At 35.8% G+C, this 18,436-nt stretch overlaps 1 protein-coding gene and 1 pseudogene across 2 annotated transcripts; one reads left to right on the top strand and one right to left on the bottom strand.

Annotated features, from left to right (window-relative positions):
* LOC18791271 lies at positions 398 to 1,739 on the top strand (annotated as a pseudogene).
* Positions 597 to 16,547, bottom strand: LOC18792708 (helicase and polymerase-containing protein TEBICHI). 2 transcript variants are annotated; one of them, XM_020554296.1, is made up of 26 exons: positions 16,344 to 16,547; positions 15,259 to 15,692; positions 14,847 to 15,054; positions 13,883 to 14,740; positions 13,162 to 13,226; positions 12,717 to 12,822; positions 12,419 to 12,619; positions 12,042 to 12,242; positions 10,967 to 11,128; positions 10,634 to 10,873; positions 10,267 to 10,479; positions 9,729 to 10,079; positions 9,369 to 9,521; positions 8,662 to 8,883; positions 8,134 to 8,352; positions 7,850 to 7,967; positions 6,505 to 7,700; positions 6,071 to 6,268; positions 5,338 to 5,597; positions 4,217 to 4,406; positions 4,008 to 4,115; positions 3,189 to 3,541; positions 2,583 to 2,691; positions 2,342 to 2,482; positions 2,004 to 2,100; positions 597 to 1,912 (listed from the first exon to the last, which is right to left on the bottom strand). In XM_020554296.1, exons 1-26 carry the CDS (start codon positions 16,374 to 16,376, stop codon positions 1,842 to 1,844), a joined length of 6,507 nt encoding a protein of 2,168 aa, XP_020409885.1. In that variant the 5' UTR covers positions 16,377 to 16,547; the 3' UTR covers positions 597 to 1,841. The 2 variants fall into 2 exon arrangements, with proteins under 2 accessions (XP_020409885.1, XP_007226676.1); XM_007226614.2 differs by having other exon boundaries at positions 6,505 to 7,703.

Raw genomic sequence — 18,436 nt, forward strand, 5'->3', positions numbered from 1 at the left:
TGCAACCAGTTCGAGAACCAAACTGATGATACACATATTCATTGTCCCATACTGATGATAGTTCAATTTCAACTGTTGTTGCAGCTCGCACTGGTTGCTGCTGCTTTACCTTTAGTACCTCAGCTGCTTTACTGGAACTCCATCCTGCCAAACAAACCGATGCCGAAAGCTCTCAGTGAACTAGTCCAACCTGGTCTGTCTTTGTATTTACAACCTCAGACTCAAGAGAGCTCTCTTATTCCACCGTTTTATTTAGGGGTGGGCACTCAAACCGACGAATCGGAAATTCGAATTGAACCAAACCAAAAAACAAAACTAAGTTGATCAAAAAGTGAAAAACCAAACCGGACCGGTTTGGACCGATTTCAGATCTGGTTCCATGTCTTCAAAAACCAAACTGGGCTGAACTGAACCGGTCAAATTAAAAATATATATAATTTCAATATATATTTATATTTAATGCTATATTTTTAATTTCACTAAAAATAAAACTAATATTTATTCAAATTCAATTTCAAAATATCTTTCTTTTTTAACTTTAATATTTATTTTTATATAAAATTGAATAATTTGTTAATTTTTAAATAAAATAATAATATTTTAATTGAGAATTGTATTAAAAAATAATTTTTATAATCCGATTCAAAACTAAACTGGAATCGAAACTGGTTCAAATTGAACCGAACAGTTTTTGAATTTTTTTTCTTAAAATCAAACTGAACCAAACCGAATAAATGGTGCCAAATCAGTTCTAATTTGAGACATAAACAGATTCAAACCGAACTTTTCCCACCCCTAGTTTTACTGATAAGCTAGCTTCTTCAACTTACATGTATATTTATGTCACTAAATAATTTGCAGACTTTGTCGGACCAGCCACTAACTGTCAGTTACCAAAAAGATGATGTTGCTGCCACTGACAACGTTTTCTTTGGTTACAACCAAGACGCTGCCACTGCCGCTGCTGACAAACTTTTCTTTGGTCACAATCAAAACGTTGTCACTGCTGCTGACAACATTTTCTTTGGTGACAACCATGAGGCTGCTGTTGGCAATCAACTCCTCAAAGACCCAACCCAAGAAGTTTTCTTCTTGGAGAAGGATGTGCAACCTGGCACAACCATGAAATATAGCTTAGCCAGAAATTCAACTAGGGCAACTTTCCTACACCGCAAAACTGCAGAATCGATCCCCTTCTCATCTACCAAACTGCCAGACATTCTCAACCAATTGTCAGTGAAACCAGGGTCTGCATAATGACGGAAACCATTCAAGCTTGTGAAACCAATCCTTAGAGGAGAAGAAAGATATTGCGCCACCTCTTTGGAGTCGATGGTTGACTTCACCACCTCCAAGCTGGGAAGAAATATTCAAGCAATCTCGGCAGAGGTCGAAAGGAAGGGAGCAACCATGCTGCAGAAGTATACAATAAAGCCTGGTGTGAAGAAGCTGGCAGGCAAAAGACTCATTGTGTGTCATAAGCTGAGCTACCCGTAGGATGTCTTCTACTGCCATGCAATGGGGAAAACAAGGGCTTACATGGTGCCTCTGGAAGGTGCTGACGGGACGAGCGCTAAAGCAATCGTGGTCTGCCACGTAGACACATCTGTATGGCACCCAAAGAATTTTTCCCTGCAAGCACTCAATTGTAAACCAGGAACGGTTCCTGTCTGCCATTTTCTTCCCGACGCCCATATTGCCTGTCTTCCAAACTAGAAACCTACATTACTTGAATCCATATTGCTTCCATCATAGCAGTTTAGAAATGGGACCCTTGTGGTCAGTTGTATGATACCAACTCCAATAAAAAGAAAGAATTAATGCCATAAGTATATGGGCTGTTAATGATTGGCCTGGAAAGGTTGCAAAGAACCCCACGATTTTCCAACTTTCAATTTGACTTGCAAGGGAACTGGAAAAGAAATAATTAAATAAGGTACCGTAAACATATGTCCTCAAACTTTCAAATATAAAGCAATGTATCCATAGACTTTAAAATATACCAAGAAGGGAAACAGCATTTTCCATGCTCGTCTTTAACAGTAAAGCAGCTTCCTTTATCACAGAAGGATCAACTTCCAGTACTAATTCATCATGTACCTGGATAGAAACCACCAATAGTTCTTAAGCTCACAAGTTCGCAACAACATTACATAAAAAACACTGTGACTTGTAACTGAATCAAAAGCATGGTGCAATAACAAAGCTAACAAAATAAAGTAACTTAGAAATTTCATATATTTTATTAGTTTACTTATATCTTCTTCCACATTTCAAATTCCCCTAAGAACTTTACGAAAAATAATAGAATAATAAACGGCAAGAAATTTCCCAAAGCAACCTGTAATAAAATTCTGCAGCGGCCCTTCAGTATATGTAACTTTGTTGCAAGTTGAGAAGTAGAATCGGGCCTTTCAGCTCCTCCTACTATCACGGAGTATATATTTATCATTGCAATCTTGATTATGTCAGCAGCAGATCCCTGTAAATGGAAGACATCAGTACAAGAATATTTCAATTTTGTGGTTACCTTTAAACCCCCACACCCCTCATCCCCACAGAAGGGAAGGAAAAAGTTGTACCTGACATATAGAATTCACAGCTTGTCTCTGAGCCTTCGACTTTTCTTTACTGTTTCCAAATTTTATTTTTGACAAAAATCGTTTTCTTCCCTTAAGGGTTTCGATGTATCTGCACAACAATGCAGATAATGAACAACAGTTGATATAGCTTTAAAGAAATGTTTACAAAAGTGCAATACATTTTCTTTTACTCAGAAAGAAAAAGAATGCTGAAATTAAATCAATATCAAGAAGTATTTGTTATGAAGAGATTCTTCTTCCAAAAAAATTCCAATTATCACTAAGGGAAGAAACAATAAATTCTGAGAGCAAAACAAAACACATGAAAACAATGCATAAACTTTTTCCTCTTAGGCCAAGAAAAAATAAATAAATCACTTCATAAATACAAAAACTATTCACACTAATCGTACTGACAATCTGCGTATTTAGAAGGAAAAGTTAATATGATCAAAGAGTTGAGTAATCAGACAAAGAATAGAAAAAGCCTATGCAATTGTAAGCAATAGAAACCAAAATCCAACATGGTGTTAGACATAATAGCAACCTTTTCTTAGACGAGTTCAACTAATTATAGCAACAAGGAAAATAGTAAGATGTCCCCACCCTTTCTTACGGCAATCTGCAACTGCTTCATTGAGCCAAGAAGCAACTCCAGGAAAAGAACTTTTAAAGTTTTGTATTTTTTCAGAAGCTTCTTCTGGACTGCAGTCGAGTTGTTCTGCAAGGCTGTTAGCACCCATTCCATAAAGAATGCCATACACCAACCTTTTGGTCTGATCTCGTACATAAGAACTAACAGAATCTTCTGAAATCCCAGTCCATCTAGCTGCTATCATGGTGAAGACATCACCTTCAGGCTTACTAAGGGGTTCAATAAGTACCGAGTCTTTAGAAAAATGTGCCATCAGCCGCAATTCTATCTGAGAATAATCTGCAGTTAACAGTAACCAGTTGTCCTGCAATAATAGGAAGAAAAAAAATCAACTAATGTACACCATGGAGTCGCAAAACCCAACCCCTGCTCCTTCCCAACATCCAACAAACACATTCATCTATCTAAACATTATGTATCTTTAACCCTCCGCACATCCTCCTTTCCTAAAACCTCAAATCTCCATCACATATAGCTTCACAGTAAAGTTGGCCTCCCCTTCTCTCCAGGTGAAGAAAAAGAAAGGAGTATTCACTCTCCACGTTGTATTAAAAACATACTGTTGTTCCACATTGTTACTTGTGCATTGTCAAACACTCAAAATGGTAATAAATTAAGATGTAATAAAATGCTTCTTGACAACAGCAGCTATTTGCAAGAGAAACAGAGCTTTGGGGAGATAGGGGTATTACTGTCCGGTTTGCCTTCCGGGATAAATCTAATAATAATACAAAAATAGCCTTTAAAGACATTAACAAGATAACCATTACCTGAGTAGGAATAAAGTAATCCCGAGCATTAATGTTGTAATAATCAACATTAGTTTCGCTTCCTTTTTCATCCTTACGTATTTTGAAGTCAACCATATGTTCAACACACTGCATATATAATGCGATAATTCATATAACAATTAAATTCAAGTTGTTAACAACTGGAGGAGTGGGAGGATAGAATAAAATGACTCATGGGAAACACAAACCTGGAGATTAGGTTCCTCCATTGAAAGCCGACCAGTTGCTGTTGATGTTTGGAGCCAATGACCGTGTAATGTGTACTTCTGTGTCTTCACGGACAGCCTACCGAGCGAACAAATTGATCCCAATGTACAGTTTAAGAGTTTTGCCAATGTCCGGTGCTCTTTAATGACTGGAATAATAGGATGCTCGTCCCTGAAATGAAACCAAAGCTTCCTAATATCAACAGCTTGGTGGTGTACATGAAAATAGAAGAGAAAAATCACAATGTAACAACAATGATAAAAGAACATTAATCATTAAATAGATATATGACGGACAGGCAGAAGCAGCAGTTTAAGAATTTAAAAGTATCACGTGTGTATTCACAACTCTCAGCATGTGGTATTCCCTGTTGTACCCAATCTAGATTGGAAAAATCAACTGGGAATGGGTTTGAATCACATTGGAAAGCCATTTTTCAAATGCAAACCCACAAGAAAACTTATACAGCTTCATCTAGCATCCACAACAAAAAATAATAATAAAAATAAAAATTCCAATGCCATGTTTTTGGACCTTTAATACAACACTATCAGAATAACCTATTCTTCGAGGAATATATGAAAATTACTACAAATATTAAGTCTAATCCATTGATGGTGCTCATAAGAACAACAAGAAACAACCAAAAACAATAATATTCAGAGACTAAAAGGATGACACCCTACTCTGGGGTACACACCACCTACTCAACTTGGCATATGCAAATAGTGGTTTCCATTTCCAGACAGCAATTACTAATTTGCCTCACCATCCAAAACATTCATGTCCTAACTGTTAGGAAACGTTTCTTCCACAAATTAAAGTTTAGACTTCAAACAATGAGATGTTGATATCAAAAGATACAGATATTCAAGTGTGCATGCATGAATAGTCAAATACTATCTCCTTCAAATGTCGGCTATTTAAACATCACAATCTAGACAGGATGGAAGTCTCCATGGAACCAAATAAGTAAATAGACAATCCTGTTAAGTGGAGGGAGAGAGTATAAAGTATTCCAAGAGCTAATCAGCACACGTGAATTCACCTTAGATGGGTAAGGTTATGAGGTATGATAGAAGAAGAGAAGTCTCGCTAATACCTTAATAAATCTAAGCAATGCTTGTCCGTACTTGGATGTTGTTTCCCCTTATTGCGCCCTTCTGGTATGGGCAGCTTTAAGTGTCCATACAACACATTAGCAATATCTGCTGCTGTATATAATGAAAACGTCATGCCAGCCAGTTTATAAGCTTCCTTCTCAAGCTGCCTTAGCTTTTTCCCCAACACCTTGCGTGCTTGCAGGCATCCCTCCATGTCAAGACCCACTCCCCACAGCTCCATGTCGGCAAGAATATTAACCTAGAAAACAAACAAGCAATAAGCTAGTGTCAAGGTATCTACCCAATGAAGAAGTATAACTACTGGGTTGGTGGTTCCAACTTCCAAAGAAGAGAAAAATATGCATTCCCTTCCACACTTAAGGTTGGGCAATGGGCACTGGTTCTCAAGCACCCGACTAAAACAGTGGCATTAATACATGCAAAAGCCACTACAGGAGTGACACACCTAAAATATTTATTATTGCCAAAACAAACAATAGCAAACCTCTTAAATAGAACTTCTCTAAATTTTGACATATTTTCCCTTTTTCTTTTCAAAGAAGATCATTATTAAAAGAATGATGCAATGAGAGAAAACAATAATTACACAAAGAATCCAGCAATTTCAAGTCTAGTTTTCATTGCAATCACAAAACTGCTTGATATTTTGAGTCCCCAAATAAAACGAAACCCCCTTGAGAAAATAAAATCAGATATGATGGAAGAACTGACCAAAGGGATTTCTATATTTACGAGTGCCTCAGTAAGGCCTTCAGAAACAAGTAACTTCCAAAGAACAGAACATAAGGCTCGTATTTGTGCAACCCGACGGCAGCAACCATTATGTGCAGCTCTTCGCATCTGATTCTTCCACCTGCCATTCCGATTTGCAGCTGCTGCAGCCTCACTGGATAACCTTTTCTTAACTTCCTACAAATCAAATTTTAAGGTTTAAATGCAAATTGAACAATGATGAACATCTGAATATTACTTGAATGAAACAATTAAATGGTTAAATACTTTTGCCTTTAAGAAATGTTTTGATGGAAATGATAAAGTAGCTGCCATTATTTTAAAAATGAACAAGGAAAAAGGAAGAAATCCTCTGAGAAGACAAAAGAACATGCTTGATTATGGAGTAATGCTAACATTACTTTTTATTTTACCTTTTCCAGGTTAGGATTAGAGCTTCTCTCCTCATCAGGCCAAAGAATCCAGGCCACAATGCACATGTCAATTCCATCTTTTATATGAACTGGAGGCAACAATAACAACGAGCTGTCTATGATTTCAAAACAAGTACTTTTCCCTGCAATATTTTGGCAACCAAATCTCTGAGCATGAACTGCAGGGCTTTTAAGTGCCTGAATCTGAATTTTCAACTTCCAAGCAAATTTTCTAACACCTCTTTTCCTCATTATTTCACCAATCCTTTTCCATCTACGTCTAGCCATCTCCAACATATCATCAAGAGGTAACACATTACTTCTATTGCCTGATCCATTCAAATGCAAGCATTCATTTTTACTGTTGTCAGACCACAGCAGATCCTTAGGAATATTGACATAATACACAGGAGAATTTTCCCAACAGATGGCTATGCCATGTATTTCAAAGGGGGCAACAGAGTTCAGTTCTGATCTTTTGTTGTAGTGAATATCAAAATAGAACTCTGAGGTGGTTTCCCACAGATCCAAAAAGGAATCAAATCCACCAAGAGTATTAATTGCATGAATAGGGCCTTTGTCACAAGCATTGCCCTTAAATCCAGGAGACAAGTTCACCCTTTTGCAGCGTTCCTGTTTTTCAAGATCAAAAGACTCATCAGATACCCTATTTCTATCACCTAAGCTTTGTAACTGAACATGGTCAGTCAAATCAGCATTTTTGTTCTGATCAAAAGCCGCCTTAAGCTCATCCCCAAGGGCAGCAGACCCTTGAATTGGTACTGTAGAATTATCAGGACCAAACTTAATTTGCATGACACCAGTTGAATATACTTCGGCTGAAGCCACCCCACCAATATCTGATGTTTTCGTCAACTTTTCTCTGCTTTCTAGTGCAACCTTTCCAGAAAGAACCCTTCCTTCCAAAGATGGCTTAGCAGCATGCTCCTTGCGCTCAACAATAGGAAAGCTACTAGTGGAGTTATCACCAGAGGAATTTCCTGCTCCTTGCATACTGGGACTTCCACCACCAGATGAAAATACAGGTCGATAAAATTGTGGGACATCCAATCCAAGTGCTTTAAAAGCTGAGAAGGCAGCAACTCTTGCCTCTTCAGCCTTTTCAAGAACTATTTTGTGTGCACCGTTCTTGATCTTCTTGGCTACTCCTAAATGGATGCGCCTTTGAGCTGAACCTTCTAAAGTCATATTATCAACTTGCCAATATTAGGAGAGAATGCAGGAAATAAAAAACACAAAAAACACAAAAAGTACATAAACCTTAAAGATATAGTAGAATCACTACAAAAACTCTATCTATATAAGAATCACTTCAGTGCATCACCTTGTTCAGTCCATGATGAAGATTCAAAAAGAGCTTTAACTATTTCAGCAACGGATGCTTCAGCAATTGCTAAAGGCGTACGCAAGCCAGCTTTATAGAGTGACCTTGCTCGAGAACCCTACAAATCAACACATTTATACATTTGAAAATTTTTATAAAAAAAAAAAAAAAAAAAAAAAAAGACGAGTGAGCATCTGTCAGATATCAAAAAAGGAGGTTTGTCCATGAGGAGTACTTTTTACCAAACCTTACATAAAATAGGAAAAATAATAGAGTTCACTTACCTTAACATATGGAATTGTAGTAAGCTCTACAATCTCTGCTCTTACTCCGAATGAAACACGATTTTGGAACTTGCAAACCAAGCCTTCGAGATCATGCCATCCAAGCCTCTCACAAAACATGGTCACCATAGAAGCAAACCTTCCAGCATTCTCTTGTAAGGCCTGCACCATACCTCTGGCCACTTTGAATGCTTCACATACCTCAGTGATAGCAGCTTCCTTCACCACAGATTAAAAGGTACATATTTAGCAAGACTAAAGAAAAACAAATCTCACAAAACTATACCAAAGTAATTGCAATTCATATAAAAAAGAAAAGGATTTACAACCCCATGCAAGTGACTAAACTGACAAAAAGAAAGACAACTTCAGAAAAAAATTGCATGTCACCTCCCCTGTATTTCTGTTGAACCAGGGAAAAAAGAAGCACAAACGAATACACGTGAATGCATGCTACAAGCTCAACATGTATGCCCGTGTGTGTGCCTAGGAGGTAAAAAATTTGAATGAGGAAAAGAAATATGAAACCTGAACTAGTCTTGAAAGGATGAGAGCAACATAGAACCGTTTACACACTCGAAGTATCTGATCATCCTGAAGCACAGTATTGTTTGTGATTCCAGGTCGGTTTTCATATTTTCCATGCACCGCTTTCATATTTTCTCTAAACCTGTTTGATGAACGCATAGGTGCACCATGTGCCATGCGCATCAAAAAAGGTTCTGTCACTCCAACACGATTGCCAACAGACTGCATTCCAGAAAAGAGAATGAGAGAATTTTAAAATCCATAAAACCAATATGATCATCAAACAAAAATTTCCATACACCAGTCATAAAATTCTGACTTAATGCTCATTGCTCAATTCACAGGGCTAGAGACAATTGTAAAATAAATTCTGCCAATGAACCTTAAAAACATGATGATGGACAGATATTGATAGAACCTACCCGCTAAATTAAAAAAATAATAAATAAAATTGTGCAAAAAGACATACATTTGAAAGAGAACAGGAGTTCAAAACCCCTCAAGGTGTATAGCCGATCAGGGTCAGCTCTTGATAATGCCACAAACTCTTAGTTAGCATAAAACAAGTTCATACTTTAAATATGAGGTCATCTAACGTCTCCAATGAAACTTTAAATGTTCTCCACAAACATATCCAAATATAAACACACACACGGACACACGGAATGATTAATAATCAACTGCTTATTTGGTAAGAGGAAAATTACCTGGTCAAGAGCAGACAATTCCATGAACCGTTCATAATACAGTTCCCAATCAGGCTCCATATCAACATTTATTGGTGTTACTAGGTAAACTAAATGCAAATCAGATGCAAGCACAAACCCTTCCCTTGCTCTTGAAAGATCATCCAGCACAATCTAGAACATAAATATGAAAAAGTATAATCAATGTCAAATACATTACCTAAATTCCAACTACAAAAGATCAACTAACACAAAGCGGAAGATACTCAGTCACACAAATGAACATCTATACTGATTAACTTATGCTCAATGCCATACAGATGGCAAAAGATATCTGGAAAATGAATATATATAATATATAAGGAAAGTAAGAATCTTTACAAGTGATTCTTCAGGGCATAAGGAACTGCCAAATGCTGCACGTCCAAGAGGTGTAGTACTGTATAACTTAGTATCGTCATTCCATTCTACAAATTTCCTGTGGCACAACCACCGCAGGGATTCCTGTGCTGATTTCACCACATCCTGAAAAGGTTTAGTGGAGTTTAGAAGTGTGCACCTAACATATCGATGAATGTCATTAGCAGTTTGAACCATTCCCCCAGCTACAACTTCTAAGATTGCATGGGTCATTCCATTCATATCTTCAGATAGACAAGAACGCAATGGCAGACAGCTTTCATTAATAATTCCCATGATTCTTTTTATCTCTTCTGGCTTGCAAATAAGTACCTAGTCAAGTGAAGCAAAAAAAAATTAAAATAATTGAAATGGATAAACCTACTGATAAAGCTAATATAACATGAATTAAGTAAAACTGCAAAAATAAAAAAGGAAATTGCGCAAAGATCACTAGATACATTTAAAACGAACTGCAGGCACATAAGAGGACCCAGGAAGAATATAAACAAAAACATACACTTTCTCCTTTTGTATCTATTCCAGTTCGACCAGCCCGACCAGCCATCTGTCTGTACCTTGTCCCATCAATAAAATCACGACCAATCCTGGGCTGGCGAAAAATGACCCTCCTAGCTGGCAAATTAACCCCAGCTGCTAAGGTAGATGTAGCAGTTAAGACACGTACAAGGCCTCTACGGTAGCAAGTTTCGACAATCTCTCTCTCCTCAACCTAAGAAAAGATAAAAACAGACAGATTCTTCAGGAAAAAAGCTCATCTACTAACTTTCTGAGGAAACTAACAAACAAAATAATTTTCAAAAAGGAAAATAGCAAGAATAATTAGTAAAATTTAAAGGGAGACAACCCAAAGAAAAAACAAATACCGTGAGCCCAGCATGGTGATAAGCAACACCAGCAGGAAGAGTTTCTTCTAAAACTGGATCCAGACCAGCAGGACACCTTCGTAAGGCATCAATAGCCAACGTGACATCCTTAAATTGACTGTCATTACTGCGAATGTTAACTGAAAATTTCTTGAGAAATCTTGAAACATGCCTTGCAGTTGATTCACATCCTTTTCGACTAGAGCAGAATATCAACACGGAAAGACCCTCTTGAACAACCTGAGATACATTCCCTCAGTTCATAATTTATCAACTTCCAAATTACTGCCTGAAAACAGCTTCACTCAAAAATGGAATGTAAGAGGTCCCCACCTCATTGCACAGTTCCACAACATGATCAGGATCTTTACCACTAAGGTCAGTTGCTTTGGGGATCGTTTTAACAATTTCCATTTTCTTGTTATATAGGGTGTTACCGACTTTAATATATTCTTCTAATGGCACGGGTCGAAATTCTGTCTGGTACAGTGCTGCCTGCATGAATATTTGTGGAAAGTTATGCATGCAACATGGCCAGTCACACTGTAAAGCTGGAGAATCATAGAAAGATGAGTGGGCTAAGAAGGAGTAGAGTACTTTTTACCCTCCCTCAACCCAAGATGTTCAAAAAATGTAACAAACATTTTTTGAACATCTACAAAATTATCAAGAGAAAGTACTCTTGGTCAATTTCATATAGAAAATGTCAATGACACAGTTTAAACAATCTTAATTATAGATCAACAAATTAAGTTTGATATGGTAACTACATACCCCACTTTCTCTCTTCCTATTGTAACTTCCATCATATCACTTACACATCGTCTCTGTGTGATGCATCCACTTTATAATTTTAAGGGAACAAAACCAAAAGTTCTAATAAAAGATAATATGAAAAACATGTACAGTGGAATTCTTTATAAGAGTTGACGCATAATCATAAAATCTTGCTAAAATATTTTAAACACTCATAAGCTACAGGTTAAATATCAAGTTGCCCATAAGAATTGAAAATACAACAAATTTAAAAACATAGTGGGTCTTTTCAATCACTGTAAAGGTTAAATCTAAATCAAGTTAGTTGATTGCCTCATTGAGTCATTGGTGTCCAGAAATTTCTTCTACCAAAACAAGACTTAACTATTTCATTAACTTTCCCTTGAAAGACACAACTTATGAGATGTTTTACTCATCATATACAGAGCAACTACATTAAGAGTGGAATTCAAGCTCCCATATATAAAGTTCCACAATCCAAGTAAATATTTTTGTATCTATATTCTTAAATCAATTGGCAAACACCCACAGCTAGGCAGCACTAAGGGACTGCAGGTGTTAATGATAAACTGCCTACAATCAAACATCTGTTCAAAAAGGATCATAGTTAATGTTTTATAGTTCTACTTACCTGAAGCCAATCAGCAACTGCTGCCACATTTGGCATAGTTGCACTCATCCCAACAATTTGGAGACCATGAGCAGGGTCAGCCTTACAACTGCTCATACCTGAACTTTCTCCACTACTTGATTCAGAATTTCCTTCACCAGCTGCATAACGAAGTTTTGTCAACAAAAGTTCCAGAAGATAACCCCTACTTGGATCGCCAACCTGTTAATAGTTATAAGAATGAAAGGCATTTAAATAAGTCCACCCAAAAAACAATTACCAAATGAAGACTACCCAAACTGAAAAAGAAAAAAGCTCCATGAGGGAAAAATATAAAACTTGCATAGAAATTGTAAACAACTATTGACACATAACCACAAAGATATGCTTTAAAGTACCATGTGCAGTTCATCTATTACAATAATTCCAATTTCTGAAAGACGACCCTCTTCCAGCAGCCTGTTTATCAAAAAGTTTGCCTTTTCTATTGTGCAGACAGCTACAGAAGTATCTTTGGGAAGTGTTCCACCACCTTGGTTTCCATAGTAACTACGAACACGCTTACCAAGTGGTTCAAGAAGTACGTCCAAATGTTCTGCCTGCACCAGATAAGACAGATATCTAAATTAATATTATTTATAAAAAAAAGAAACAATAATCTTAAATTGCAAATTTAGGGGAAAACAACAATATCACCTTTTCTGCACAAATTGATACATAAGGAAGTACAAGTATAGCCATTGTTCCCGATGATAAGACCCTCCGCAACATTAGAATTTCTGCAACAAAACTTTTGCCAGCACTGTGGCCAAGGAAGCAAGGCTGAGAAACATATGTAGATGCTTTACCGGCGAAAAAAGAAAGGAAACCAGTATAAACTCTTTTTACAGAACTCCATCGTTTAAAAATGTGATATGAACATATAATTTCAAAAAAAGTTATAATAATAAAATCTTCTCATACATCAACTGGAAGCACAAAATAAATGGAAAAGTAGAAAATCAATAAATAACACACACAATTGTAGCTCAAAACTCTGCAAATGTCACAGGGTTTTATATATGTTTTACAAACTTATGAAACAATTCAAAAGCACACAACGTGACAAAAAAGCTAAGATAAATACCAATTGCATCACTACCTTGTTGATGCGCAATATACGAGATTCCTTCTCTGCAAAACACCTTCCACCTGAAGGCAGTCAACCTGAAAAATGGAGAACGATGTACTTTATGCTTCAAACTAATTGGTTCCAATACTGAAACACAACAGCTCAAACATAAATATGGAGAAAAGGTACATATATCCAAAGCCTTAAAACAATGAAATCATTTTTTATTTTTTCAGTAAAGTAAAAATGATGAAATCCTAGTCTAACAGCAAGGATAAGCATATTGTTGGTTCAAGGCAAAACCACCACACCAGATCATCTGCAACTACGTGCATTTAAGTTGAAAAAATTAATAAAACATAATCAACCTGATAGGTTGGGATCATGTCATGTACGTTGGGAACAAAAAATATTGGCAAGAAAATTGAGGTGTGCAGCATTGTCCATCGTAATTATCTGATAATCCAATTTCTTTCAGAAAGAGAGGCATGTAACATGTTTTCATATGATAAAGCATCAAATCCCAAACCAGACCTATTTTCCATTAGAGGAACAAGAAAAACAAAACAAACAAACAAAAAATCACCATAACCCAATCACATATAAACTCTACAAGCCAAAACAAACAAAGTATATGAAAAATCCACCCCTATATAAAGAGCGGAGAGCACTCAATAAACCTGCCCTCCATAAGTAATCCACCACAAATATATGAACCGAGCACTGCCTTATATCAGAAATCTAAAGATACCTGCCAAGGATAAAGTTTTGAAATTCCTTTCTTTCTATATAGGCTGCATATTTCTGGTGGAAGCCAACTGTTCAGATCTAGATGATCTTTGAGTGGCACAAAACTTGAAGGAGTACTTGCTTCGTCAGATTCATGGTTACCAGTCAACTTCACGACTTCATCAACTGGTGAATAAGATGTCATATCCTTGCCTGTCAAATCTAATTTCATGTTGGTGACTGCATTAACAGAATTTGTATATTGATCTCTAAACGTCACTTGATTTTCCTGAGATTTGTTGCAACGGATCATCATAGGATTTCTCAGACCTCTAGGGTCTATAAGACTGGATTCAGATTGCTCGCCACCCACATGAGCCACACTCTTTAAGTTGTATGCATCCAAATGATGTGGTACGCTTTTATCCAAATTTTTGTCCTCACAAGAGAAATCAAAATGTTTAACAGGCAGTGGGGACACTTCTTTATCTAAATCCTTTCTATGCTTCCCCATTGGCCCTGTATTGCCACCCTTACCCATCCGCTCACCTTCATCCAGAATTTCCTTTGACTTGCCGTCACAGCGTGCATTTCTCAAATTGCATGAACTTTTACTACGGTATTGGCCATCTGCAACACTAATTACTCCTGCTGCCTGTGCACACAGACCATCGGCAAGTTGAATTGCATCATCCCAAAAAGCTTCTCCAGGTGAAAATGATGAGCTTCCACGTGTCGACTTGGGGGTTTCACGAACACTAGTTTTTCTAGTCAGCGAGCCTGGTGTACAGCATTCAAACATGTCTAGAGATAGTTTTGCTGTATTACTGCATGCTTTCAGGGTTGGTTGAAGCTCGAGCAGTTCATTAACAATGGTAACCTGCCCATCACAATATTACTCAAGTTTAATTATATCTATAAGAAAATGTCTCGTTATGAGTTTAACTAACTAGATACCGCATTTTCAGAAGACCTAAATCATATACCCCATTTTTATCAACAGAATCAGACTGCACGGCTTCAGAACTCTTCTCACTAGAGTAACTGGTTTCATGTTCCACATGCGACTGATTGGTAATGCAATGCCTCTTTTTAAATGTCTTATCCTCCCGGTCAAGCAAAGATGGGCTAGCTTGTCTCTTATGGTCATTCACCTTCATCTCTGACAGAGAACTTTCATTCGGTTGAAGATCACTGAACATGAAAGGATAAGGAGTTTAGGAGGAAAAAGAAGAAAGATAGAGAATGCAGAATTTGAAATATAAGAGGTTAGTGATAAACCAGCCAATAACTTATCACCAGGGAAACGAGCAGGAAAACCATAGACAAAGATAACAGAGCTCAGAAATAACAATGTATATACAATGGTGCACAAATATTTACAGTAAGGTACAATACCTGCAATACAAAGACAAAAAATCTGCTGCAAAGTCTTTGAGCTCTGCACGATCTTCACCTTCTGTGAAAGCTGGGTACTCCTTCACATCACCCACCTTGGTTAATTGCCTTGATGTTTCCTTCTGATTTGCTTGGGAAACATCATTAGCTTCAGAGTGCAGTTGAGAAGACAAAGGGAGCTGTTTAAATTCATCTTTCAAGGAATTATCAATCTCTGATGTCAAATTCCTTCTAACTTGGTCTTGCTGGGCTAAGGAATCACAAACTTTGTAAGAAGGCTCCGAAATGATATTATTTTCCTGTGAAGCCAGCAAATAGTTGTCCAAAGTTCCTTTGGCACTGGGAGAACCTTCTACCTTAACTTTGACATCTTTTTCATTTCTCCCAGACTTCAGAACAGGTGATAAAGGCTTCCTTTTCTTTGAAGCAAAAAACTGAACATGCAAACAAATGAAAGGAAACTTGTTGAGTTATGTAAAACTGGATTTCTAAAATACTTCAATTTCATGATTAAAGATTTATAAATTCATCTAGACTTTTTAACCCAGTAAAGATCCCAGTCTTTCCTCAAAGATCACGCCTCTTTCCTAGTTGAGGATGTGTAAGAGATGAATAAAACTGCAATATCTATATGTCTATCACTTGGATTCGATAAGGACATCCAAACAGCACAAGATACAAATTACCTGCTAACATCCCCACAAATCAGGGACCCTTATGTATTCTTGTAACCTTATGCAACAGAAAAGTATAAAAATCAAAAGGACACGTATTCTTCCACTTCCAAATTGTTTTCTCAGTCTTTTGTGTATTTCACATATAATAGGTATGCAATAATGCTCTTCGTTTGCTCATTTTTCTTGTCAACCACATGGAAAACAATGTGTTTGTAAATCCATCGATTTCTACCGACTAAAACAATGAAACTACAAAAGGAAATGTGCGTCAACACGAAATCCAAACAAATTGTCCTACAATTCTTCAAATAAGTGCGTGAATATATGAGAGAGTACCTGGAAGTTTAAATTGGACATCAACCCTATGAGTCCTAGGGTTTTTAACAAAATTTTAATTGGGAGCCAAACCTGATTGATGCGCGACCGAGGAGGCGACGCCATGGTAGAAAGCGCAGAGTTCCGCTGCGAACGGCAATGCCCTAGAGACCTGTGGCTTTGCGCTCGATTTGTCCTCTTAAACCGAGGTCGGAAAATGACCGCTTCACTCTCAGGTGCCGATTGACATAGTTCCACTTCCGCATGTGGACGAAGACACTCTAGTACAACAGTAGCGTTTTTAAGCGGTCTTACCCGGGAATTGAAAATTTTCGGACTTGTAACAAAAAATAATAATAATATTCGGACTCCTTTTGCAATTTTGCCCCTTTATTGTTTCATTATTCAATTTATGCCATTAAAAATTAATTTTAAATATATAATTCAATCTCCATCCAAACGTGAGGCCCAAATTCCACTCCACTAGGCCCACCTTCTATATAGAACGTGTGGGAAAACTCACACTCTACTACTCTAGTTTGGTATTGCTGTGTTGTGAAAATAGTTACTATTAGATTTGTTAGAAGAGAAATCAACTGTAAGATAAAGCAGTTTGGCGTTTGGTAAACTTTTTATTAAAGTGTTGTTGATATTGATTCCCGCATAATCAGAAAATAATTGCTACATAATCATTAAACCCATCATCTCTTTGAAACTGATTCCTGCATAATCTGCTTTTCCTTATAGTTTTCTCTCACAACAATTTTTAACAATAAGAGTAGAGACTTTCTATTCCCTTCCAACATGGGACTCACATTCATATATTTCATTCAAATTCCAATAAATAATTGATATTATCGGCCATGTTGTAACTTGGATTTAAAGTTTGGAGACTAACATTCATTTTTGGAATACTAAAATATTTTTTGGTACTTAAAGTAATTTTCTAGGATTTTTTAAATAATCAAAACTATTTTTAAAATAATTTTGGAAATTAAAACTAATACACACAAAAATTCATTACTATTTATTAAATCATTTATGAAATTAATTAAAATATTTAAATACTAATTATTTATTAAACAAATGATAATTAAAGTTAATTATTAGTTATATTAATTAAATAAAACTGAGATATTACTCCATTAAAAATATTAAGCAATTAGAGATTCCAAAAAAACAATTTATCCTTATAAAAATTAAAGTCCATAAATAATTTAAAATAATAATTACTATTTATTAAGTAATATAATTTATGGATTTAATTAAAATATTAATTATTAATTATTCAATAAAAGAAATAATAATTAAAATATAATTATTAATGAAAGTAATTGAATAAGGCTAAGATATTATTCAATTATAAATCATATAGATAAATTATTCACCCAAAGAAACTAATTTTATATTTAATTTTAAAAAAACTTCTTCCGACAAGCTTTCTTTGATATAATTAAGTAATTTTTAAAATTTTTATTAATTTAATTATTAATTATGTTTTAATTTCATAAATTACTTTATAAATAGTAATTAATTATTTAAATTATTTTGTGGACTTTTTTTTATAGAAAGTTAGTTTATTTAGTTTAATATTTGTAATTAAGTAATATCTTAGCTTTATTTAATTATTTTAATTACTATTTATGTATTTTTTCATAAATTACTTAATTTGAATATGGTCCGTTAACATACGCAGATAGATACATTATTTAGTAAACAAAATTATAGGTACATTATTTATAAGAAAAAATAGGTATACAAAAATATAGGTACATTATTTGTAGGTAAATTAATGTATCTAAAACAAATTAATTTCAAATCCATAACAATTATTAAATTTTAAATTTGGATATAAATAAAATGTAACACCCTAACTCCAAATTTAATTCATATTTTAATTTATTTAAGTGAAATTATAAATTTACCCTTGGAGGTGGTAAATTGGTCATTTTCTTATCCGAAAGGATTTTGGGACCACGACTAGTATTTTTGGGTAGGTCGTACTGAGACGAATTCGTAGACACGCGGTAGGCTTGAATCGAAGTTGTAACAAAGAGTTGGCGATCAAAATAATTTCAGCGGCAAACTTGTAAATATTTCGAAAAGAGTTGGGTAAAAAATCTGAATTTTCTTCTCTCTCCTCACTCTCTCTCTCTCTCTCTACCCCGAGCTCTTCTCCCTCCGCA

This window comes from Prunus persica, chromosome G1 (assembly GCF_000346465.2).
Source record: "Prunus persica cultivar Lovell chromosome G1, Prunus_persica_NCBIv2, whole genome shotgun sequence".
In the NCBI taxonomy this organism is placed as follows: Eukaryota; Viridiplantae; Streptophyta; class Magnoliopsida; order Rosales; family Rosaceae; genus Prunus; species Prunus persica.

What these genes read in the sequence shown, in the direction of transcription:
- LOC18792708 (XM_007226614.2), bottom strand. Translation starts at nt 16,376, where the DNA reads ATGGCGTCGCCTCCTCGGTCGCGCATCAATCAG. An exon ending in TCCTTTCAAGACTAGTTCAG is followed by an intron (nt 8,353 to 8,661) that starts GTTTCATATTTC and finishes TCTGTGGTGAAG; the next exon opens with GAAGCTGCTATCACTGAGGT. An exon ending in CTACAATTCCATATGTTAAG is followed by an intron (nt 7,968 to 8,133) that starts GTAAGTGAACTC and finishes GTTGATTTGTAG; the next exon opens with GGTTCTCGAGCAAGGTCACT.